This window comes from Streptopelia decaocto, assembly GCF_964273445.1.
Source record: "Streptopelia decaocto genome assembly, chromosome: 4".
Classification (NCBI taxonomy): Eukaryota; Metazoa; Chordata; class Aves; order Columbiformes; family Columbidae; genus Streptopelia; species Streptopelia decaocto.
Genome location: NC_138658.1, coordinates 43,766,756 through 43,776,604, shown reverse-complemented (window position 1 = coordinate 43,776,604; position 9,849 = coordinate 43,766,756). Strand labels below are relative to the sequence as shown.

Here is a 9,849-nt window from a genome sequence, read left to right as displayed (position 1 = left end):
CTAGCACATTCAAACATGTATCTCAGTCAATTTGTCTGGTGGCATTCCACAGGTCAAACCATACTTGGCCTGCCTTGTCTTCTCTGCAGAGACTAGCCAGGGTTGCTGGTCCTGTCAGAGGAAGATATGCTACTTCTAAGCTATAGCATAAGTTGCTTTTTCTTTGCCCATGACACATTTCTTTGCTGACACTCACTGAGTAGATACAATGCCTTTCAGTACTAATACATCTGTCATTTGAGTTTAAACTGGGCTTCAGCCAGCAATAGCTACCAAGGTAGTATTAGCTTTGGAATGTGCAACAGAACTTCAGACATATTGACATGATAAAGTATCTTCATGATTTGCAGGCGTTTTTATCATTGCTCTGTAAAGTATGTATGGAAGATAGAAAGGGTCTAGATTAGATTGCAGCATTTAAAGCAAGTTGGGCTTTTATATGAAATCTGTGCTACTTTTTTGGTCTGAGGTGCCAGTGTCAAAGACCTGCAGAACTACTGGAGATGAGACTTCTTAATAAAAAGAAAAATGTATGCAGGTAAGAGGGAGAAAGAACTCCAAGTCCTTAACTTGCTGATGTGGCCATCACCACAGTTTTGTGCCAATAGACTGTTTGGTGTTTATGGGAGACCAAGCAAAGTGCAGTTCAGTCCAGCTGGGTCTAAAGAATAAAAACCCAGATTAAGACTTCAAAAAGCAGACTGGTTGCAGTCAGAAATGGTGCAAACCACAGAAGTGCCAAAATGCTCCTTTTTAAAGTATGAATTCAGACAAACTGTAGTAGTTTCCTTCCAGCTGAAGTTATAGGCTTTTAAGTGAAAGTCTTCAACATTAGGATGCATCATCTGTAAAAAGGCCCACTTCAGCTCTAAAACAAAAGCAGGAAATCCTTAGATAAACTCAGGGAAGAAGAGGGCATTTCACAACCCTTCTGTACCAGATTCAAGATTTGTCAGTACCACATTACCACTTCTGGGTGTGTAGATTAGTTAATGCTTGGCAGGGAAACACAGTTAAAACTAGCGTAAATACAGACATATTATCACTGCGCATTTTAGCAATCAACAGGTATGAATGTACAAAAGCATGCAGGAGACAACACTGAAAGAATTTGTACCTATCATGGGTAGTAATTAACTGTGTTTGGATTCAGGCAGCTTACACAAGTGAATGAAGTTAATACACAGCAACTGGAGGAAACCTGTATTGATCTTGTGTACTACACCAGACCTGCCCGAACTTCAAAAAAAAAAATGCAGTAGCTGCTGGAGATAGCAAAATGGCCTTTTCCTATAGACAACAAATATTAAATTGCTCATTTTGCTTTCCAAAGAGTAAGGTGTATGTATTTTCTATCAGGAGTATGTATTTTGCTTTAAAGTTTCATTTAATTATTATTTTGTTAAGATTAATCAAACTTGTCCATGGGATAATGATCAAGAAACACTCTTGCTCAGATACCATTCCTTTTAAATAGTTTACAGGGACCTTTTGCTGCTGATGAACTTGCATCGCTTCACAGCTGAAAGGCAAAACCAAGAACTTAGAAGTTTACCATATTTTCACAAGCTTTAAGAAAACAAGATGTAACCTTGACTTTTGATCCATGCTGAATTAGGATATAGCATTAATGTTCACAAGGAAGAAGCAGTTCCCCGTCTAGTTACATATGCATCTATCAAATTTGAAAGCACCTGTGCTCCCCACTTTTTTTTTTTTTGCAAGAACCTAGACTTACCTTACGACAATCAATACATATTTTGAATAGTAACTTGTTTAATAGTGCATACTTCTCATTTTCACTTCACTAGTGAGGTTCTTCCCTTTAAGAAAAGGAACTCAACATTAAGAAGCAACATAAGAGCTCTCTACTTACCTTTCTGATTTCATACTAGCATCTTATGCACATCTTGAGCAATTACCATTGATGTTCTAAGAAAACACATGCAAACCCACAAAATCTGGGTTTGATTAAAAAAAGTGGTGAAATGCTAAATGCCAAATTACATCAGATCTTTTCTCATGTGAGTTTTAATGACAAAATAACCAGATTATTTAAAAGAGGTAACTTTATATACAACCGTGTATATTCAAGGCACACTGCTAGTCTTCCTGTTAACTGAATTATTTCTGTGTTGAGCAATTTCATGTAATAGGTAAGTGCTGTTTCCCTAGCAATATCTTTCACCGGAAACCTTGGGAGTTCATATTCCCTACTAGAAGGGCCATTAGCATAAAAGAAAGCATCCCCGCCTTAGAGATATTTATCTGGACCACTTTCAGAATCTGAAGTTTTCTTTCTGTATATACCTCCTATTTCAACAATTATTCCAATGAACAATTATATCAGGCTCACAGCTTTCTTCTCTGCCTTGGAAAAAAGTATTTTTGATTTAGCAAGTAGAAATTAAACCAATACTTTTCAAGATAAATTAGTAATATTAACAGTTAAAATCTCACTTGTACTTTGTTCTGCAGCTTCAGTGTTTACTTAAATTATGTTTGTTTGTTAATACTAGGGAGCACTGACATTAGGTAGACATTAGATATTGATACAATCCCCAGTCCAAGGCTTCCAGCTAGTCTTCTCAAAAACGAAATATAAGAATCATTAAGATATAACAAACAGAAAAAGGACTAAAAAGCAAAGGAGGACTTAAGACACTTGTCTCCAACAGCTGGCCTCAATTCTTCTTCTCCATGCAACATTAGTAGCAATGATCCACCCCCTGAAGAAGCCTATCTTTGCAATCTCAGATTAACCACTAGTGTGGGAAGCAGGACAGGGCCTTGGGATAAGCTTTGCCTTCTCTCCTATCCTCCTGATGGTCACAGCTCTTAACAGGAGTTCTCTGTAAGAGCTGTTTGCTTACTGTCATGCAGGTTTCCGCAGCAGAGCTACACCACTTAAAGCTAAAATTCAAAGCAAAAATTCAAAACACTGGCTTTACGCTCCCCTGCCATATGTTAACTAGTATTACTTGCAAATGCTAAATTCTGTTAAGGAATCAGATCATAACTGTGGAAACAGGCTCGGTATTTTACGTAGCTTATAATAGTTACAGTCCTGTGCATTGATTCATACCATCTGGCCCGACAGCACGGAGGCTTCCAAGTGCAGCGCATCCAGCCCCAACCACCCCAGCCCTCTAGCGGAGATGCTGGTGGGAGCTTTGATGGCATTCATCCATCAGGGCTTGCTTTCGCTCATCGCCCTTCTGGGCTGCTCTCAACTCAGCACAAGTGTTTCGCAATCAGGCTTGCCCAGAGATGGTGCCGCTTCTCCCTCTGTGCTGTCAAGGGAGACCTTAGCAGAAAAGAGCAGAGACCTACGGGGACTTCAGAGCTCCTGCAGCCCACCTAGTGAGGACCACCACACCCAGCCCTGCAGAGCTGCTCTGTCTGCCTTGCCAAGCCTTGCCAGGGCACAGGCAGTCTCAAGGAAGAACGCTGTTGGGCAGGAACCTTAGGTGTAAGCTTTGATACAACAGGTACACCTCTCACTTCTCCTCTACTAGCATCTCCCATTGCAAAGGAGCAGAAACAGCTGTTTTCATCTTTTTTTCTACCTACTTTAAGGCATGGAGGTGAGGAAATTCACTTTTAACTACCACCCAAGTAGTGTTTCAACACTACTGGCATATTTCAGGACAACACAGTTAACTTAGCCTGTCAGAAACCTGCTGGGATTTGTCTACTGGCTCTGTGCCAGTAATACTTATGTTTTGATTTTTATTCTCTATCAAAACTTTTATTGAAAACTTGTGCTTCAGGCTTTTTAGACAGTTGCCAAGTCCAAGAACTGTGGTGCTGTGCCTAAACCCAAGTGTGGCCACACATGTACCCAAACACCACTTGAGAAAAAGCAAAGTTTACATCCCAGAGAATACCAGTCATGTTTCAGCTCTCTACAGATCCATTAGGATCAAGATTCCATCACATTTGCAATTTCTGTTCCCCAATATATCATATCCCCTCTCAAAGAATCCTTATACCACTTCAAAGCTTATATAGGCAGTGGCAAAACATAATAAAGAAAAGTTTCAGCATTAGACAGACCATCTTGAACAATAAAACCACATCAGGTTGTTTGACAGAACTACAACAAAACCCACTAAAAGTATCCAAAACTGCTTATACAACATAATTCTATCATAACCAAAAATTGACTCCCAAGTGTAAAGTCACAAAGACAAGAGTTTAATATTGACCAAAAAAAAGGCGCTTAAGTTAGTGGTACTTTCTTCCTTGAAATAACATCCTGGTCATTTGAAAGTCACTGAAGAGGTCTGCTTTTAGCTTGGAAGACTTTTACAGTTACAGCTGAATTAAAATGCCCTAATTGCAAGGGTGTGATGTTAACACAAAAACTGAAAACTTAAGACCTGGTATAAAGAATAAATTCAGTTGTTAAGATTCTAGCAGTTACATGAGGCCTTTCAGTGCCTTTCCCATATCATGAAAAGTCCTTCAGTATCTTTCCCACCACCATTATTTCAAGATTCACATGGGGTTTTTTTAAAAAAAAATACTAATGGGGTTAAATTGAAACCAAGCGCCATATGCTTGTAATGTCTTCTGCGAAGGTCTGAAGCCACCCTGTTTCAACTATTTGGTTATTCAGTGCAGAAAGTTAAAGATCACAGAAGGTATAACAGCTTTTAATACTCCATTAATATTATAGATTAAAAATTATTGCATAGTCTTATGCATTTCCTAAAACAGCGTTCTCTGGAAATTAAACATTTAATATAAAAGGAGCAACTCTTTAAAACATGAATTGCTTTCACTACCTCGACCTTCTATCCTTTTTTGATTTGTCAGTACATTTGTCCATCGTTTTCTCATTGTCTCCTCTGCACTTGGGGCAATACCATTTCCCCTTTGGTTTGTAGGTGAGTCCAACACACGAAAAGTGGAACCACTCAATAGGACACTGTTCATTATCACATCCTATCATTTCACCATAAGACACTTGGTTGCATAAGCAGTAAGTTGGTTCATTGGGATCAATTGCAAATTCTACAGGTGAAACCTCTCTCTCTTGTTTGGCTTTGGAACGTTTTTTCTTCTTGGAAGATTTAGATCTTTTTTCTTTAGGTGGCTGATCATCGCAGTCATCAATCCCATTTGCTATATGGCACAGGTCACGGCTTTCACTGGTTCGCTGGCGACGAGGTCTACGTGAAGATCTCTCTGGCTGGCAGGACTCCATCTTTGCCTTTTCTAGAGGCTTTTCATTCTCAGACAGATCTTGAAAACACTGAGAGTGTGTTTCCATTTGCCGGGCTCTGTTCTCTACCAGTTCTAGCATTTGAGTAACTATTTGAATTTTTTCATCTCCAAGTTCTTGGCTATTGATTAACGCACGCTGAAGATGCTGCTGCAAGCGTTTCTTCTGAACAGGATCATTTTCTGACTTGTATTTTTCATAGACATCATCTATTTCTTTTAATGCTTCTATAAAATAAAGATAATAGGAGTAATTACACAAGATGGAACATGCTTAAGAAAATATAGAAATGATATTTCTAACTTATAAGAAATAGTACAAATTTTAATTATAGTATACCCCAGTGGGCTAGATTGGATATTCTATTCAAGTTGCATGTGATCATCAAATCAGTGTTTTAAGAGATAACAATCTGTTGCAAGAAAAAAGAATCTCAAGTTCTAAGGAAAAGCAAACTTATTTTAGCCATTGGAAAAAGAAATGCTCCCCTTTCATGGGTTAGCCTATCTCCTGAAGTGTGGATAGTCCAGATCCTGCCTCCATTTGATCAAGCAGGCATTTATGTCAAGAGTCCTTACTACCATAGTTCCAAAGCCTGGGCCACAAACCAAAGCAATAGCTGACTGTATCACAAGAACAAACATGGAACTTGCACAATCATTATATATCATGATATATAGCACTCCAGAATTATATATCCTGGTCCCCTACCTTCCCCTTCTTAATCATCTAAAGGTTTGGTATTACACTTTCAAGTAGACGTAGTTCTAAAAGGACTATGACAATTGAAGTTACACAACAGCAGATTTACAATCAGGATTTAAATAACTTTAACCACTCAAAATGCTCTTCCTACTACCAAGACAAATTACAGCAAGATGCATTTTAAATCAAGGCTGAACTTTTCAGAATAGGTGACCTACTGTTTAGTGCATCACAGGATATTTTTAAGCAACTGGTAATGAGTGGCTCACAGTTTGGCTTCTAAGCTTTTTTCTTCTTGCAAGTCATGCAAAATAACTGGATTAATTGCTCTGAATCTTTTATAAAACTTAGTTCTTAGAAGCAAGTTTAATGAACCCAAATAGGAGATTAGCAAATGCCATATAAGCCAGTCAGTCTATACATTATTGTTCTATATTGCTGGATTTTAAAAGAATATTTTATATATAGATCTACTGTAACTTTTGGTCTAGAAAAGACAGAGAAATTGCTAATGTAGAAGGAAGTAGATTAGTAGAACTGACAGTGCAACTTGATGCACAGTGAGGTACAGAACTGGTTCCTTCAGAAACAACGTAAGGCTTTTATATTGAAACAAGCAAGGGAATTTATGAATGATACTAAACTATTTACTTCTAAAGTGAGAAGATATGCAGTACAATACATCTCTTCCTAAAGATCTATGCTTCACAGACCAGCTTTCATTTTTAAAGAATTTGTCTGCATTGTACAGTTGTGAAATGATTCAAAGCTTGAGCTACATGGAAGCTATATATATATATTATCTCAACAGCAACCACAGTGATTTTTTTCCTGCTGACATCTTGAAACAGTAGCTCAAGTATGAACAGCCACTTTTTACTATAAATTCTGAAACATATAACAAAAGGAGCCAACAGCATTTTGTTCTGTTCTAGACTTTCACTAGGGGAAGATAAAAATCACTACTCTGCCTATCCAATAACTCATTTAACCTACTTTTTCTCAATACTAGCATTCCAGCTACCATTAAAAACACAAGCTTTGTTTCCCTGCATCTTCAGCTGCATCTCTTGCCTGTTGCCCTGACAGAGGATTAAAAAAAAACAGCCCAAAAATCTTACTCTTTGCTCCTGAAAAGCACAGAGTAAGGTACTTTGTAGGCTGTTGACCTAGAAATGCATAACCAGAGTACAATATTCTGCAGCCACATATTTTTTTTTTTAAAATGAGGGAAGAGAAGTGCACATGTAGTCACACAGACTTCCCACATTGGGAATGCCCTGCCCAGGAGAATCCACAAGCATTAACTGTTTGCTTTGTCATGCTGTGACAGAACAGCATTCACCCTGAGCAGATTATTTCCAGGATGCAGCCCGTGAAGATATGCTGAACACTTCAAATGGATCACCATCCATTAAAAAGAAGAACTTATGGACTGACAGAGACACAAGTTCACCAAACCCCTTGTTGGTCCCCAACAGTAAAGAAGGCATCCACAACTAAACACTTCTGAAACCCTTGTTTAAAAAACAAACAAACAAAAAAACACCCAAAAACAAACAAAAAGCCCCCCCCAAAACAAAAAACACAATACCCCACAACAACCCACAAAACACACAACAGAGAAAGCAAGGCTAAGTGTTCATTACAGATAATGTGATTAAGTTTGGTGGAGCTAATAAAAGCTAAAAGGATTTCAGTTTTCCAAGCACAGCAGTGGCTTTTTCCCTCCTGCATGAACTATCACTACCTTTTAAATTAGCTGAAATTATATAGCACTGCTTTCACATCTTCAGACTTAAGCCAAAAATATTTTTATCAAATATCTAGGGGTTTGGTGGGGTTTTTTTTGGTTGCTTTTTTTAAAAACACTTGAAGACTTTGGTAAAACTAGCACCAAACCTCTGCTTGGTCCCAGTACTGTATTAGTGGCTGGAGTAATACATATAGGAGATATAGCCTAAATAAAATGCTGAATCTATTCAAGACAGATCTAGAGCGTTGTCACCACAGACTGGGTAAAGAGCCTGCTAGACAGTCCAGCCTTGACTAAAAATTCAAAATGGGGCAGAGAAGTCTGTGCCCTTTAGACTCTAAAAACACAGGAAACTTACAAAAGCCTGTTCTTATGTATCTTCCTGGGTAATTAGAAAGATAATGGAAAGAATCCGTTTACAATAGCTGTCTTCTGAGGTGGCCCGTTTAACGTCTGAAAGGCCTTAGGTGTCCCCTCTCAGCGGTTCCGAAGCAAGCCTCCCATTCGCAGGGAGACACGGCTCCGGGCTCCCGCTGCACCGGGCCAAACCCGCGCCCCCCCCCGCCGCGAGTCCTCTGCTGCACAGCTCAGGCAATGGGACTCTTCAGAAGGCACTCTCGTACCATTAGGCGGTAAGGCAGTAATTAGAAGCAAAAGATTCCACGACTGCGCAGCCCGAGAGTGCCAGGCGTAATGGATTTTATGGATATTTAACCTGCATTTTGGAAGAAGCTGTGTCTTCCACTGAAGTTCGCGGTAACTTCCCGCTCCAGGGACCCTCTCTATCAGCACAGGGAACGCTGACAACACTTCGCGCATCCCCCTCCCTTGCGCCGAACCTCAGCGCCCGGCGGGACGGGGGCACAGGGTCACGGCTCGGCCGGGACGCGACAACCGCACCCCCGCAGTAAAACCCGTCCCCGACGCCGGTTCAACCAGCAGGGCTGCCCGGCGGCAGCGGCCCCGCACAGGGGAACGGCCCCCCACGCGGAGCCGGGGCCTAGCACCGGGCAGGGAGACACCGCCGGCTCCCACCGCCGCCGGGCGCCCTCCCCCGGCAGGGACCGGCCGCCGCCCGCCCCGGCAGACACCGAGCGCGACATCCCGGCACGGCCGCGGGCTCAGCCCCGCGCAGGCCCCGGCAGGGGGCCCACCCCGGCGCCCACCTCCCTCCACCGGACCCGCCCCAGCTCCGGCCCCTCCGCGCCGGGCGCATGTGCGGCGAGCGGGCGCCCCCCCTTTTCCTCCCCCGCCCGGTGTCCTGTGGCGGAGGCCGCGTCCCGCGGCGGCACCCACCTTGGCACTGCGTGTCCATCTCCCGCAGCAGGGAGGCGTTGCGCTGGATGTCCAGCGGCAGCGACTCCACGCACTCCAGGTAGTCCTGCACGTAGAGCGAGAGCAGCCGGGCCCGCTCCCCGCCCGGCGCCGCCGGCCCCGCCACCAGCTGCGGCCCCGCCAGCATCATCCCCCCGCGCCAGCAGCACATCCGCCGCCGCCGCGCCGCCCGTACCGGGCGCGGGGTCCCCGCAGCGGCCCCGCTCCGCTCCCTCCTGCCGCCGCCGCCCTGCCTGCTGCGGGCCGAGGTGCACGGGCCGGGCCGGGCCGGGCGGAGGCGCCGCAGGGGGCGGTGGGGGCTGAGCGCCGGGCCGGGCTGCCGCTCCGCAGGGTCCCGCACCCCTTCCCGCCGCGGTGCCGCCGCCGAAGCAAAACCCACTAGGCGCCCCCGCCCCTGGCCGCCGGGCTGCACGCATGCGCGAGGCCCTGCCCTTATAAGGCGCGGCTGGCGGTGCTGCGAGGGGTTCGCATTCTCGCGCCTTCCCCTCTCGCCCGCCCCTACTGGCCCTGCGTGCGGCAAGGGGCGGGAGCCAGAGCGGAGGCGGAGCCTGCCTTAAGGGCGCACGCGTCCCCTGTTTCCGCATCCAGGCGGAGCGGTGACCCCCACCGGGGGTCGGCGGGGGTCGCCGCCTGACAGAGGTAGCTGCTGCAGCGGGCTACTCGCACCCTGCGACGGCATGCAGCGGGGCGACTGCTACTGAGCTGCTCGCCCCGCCCCTGTCCGCGCCAGGTGGCCCCGCAGCGCCCGTGTGTGGACGGGGGCGGGCGGCCGTTGCGGGGGGCGCTGAGGCGCCACGCGCCGGGCGGGGCGGGGCCGGGC

General features: G+C 44.6%; 1 protein-coding gene across 1 annotated transcript; it reads right to left on the bottom strand.

Moving 5' to 3' along the window:
- Window positions 1-1,642: 1,642 nt before the first annotated feature.
- ING2 (inhibitor of growth family member 2) lies at window positions 1,643-9,460 on the bottom strand. Its single transcript, XM_082051883.1, is given in 3 exon segments — window positions 1,643-5,460; window positions 8,991-8,994; window positions 8,996-9,460. Coding segments are annotated over 3 exon segments (1,125 nt in total). The 5' UTR covers window positions 9,446-9,460; the 3' UTR covers window positions 1,643-4,789.
- Window positions 9,461-9,849: the final 389 nt, after the last annotated feature.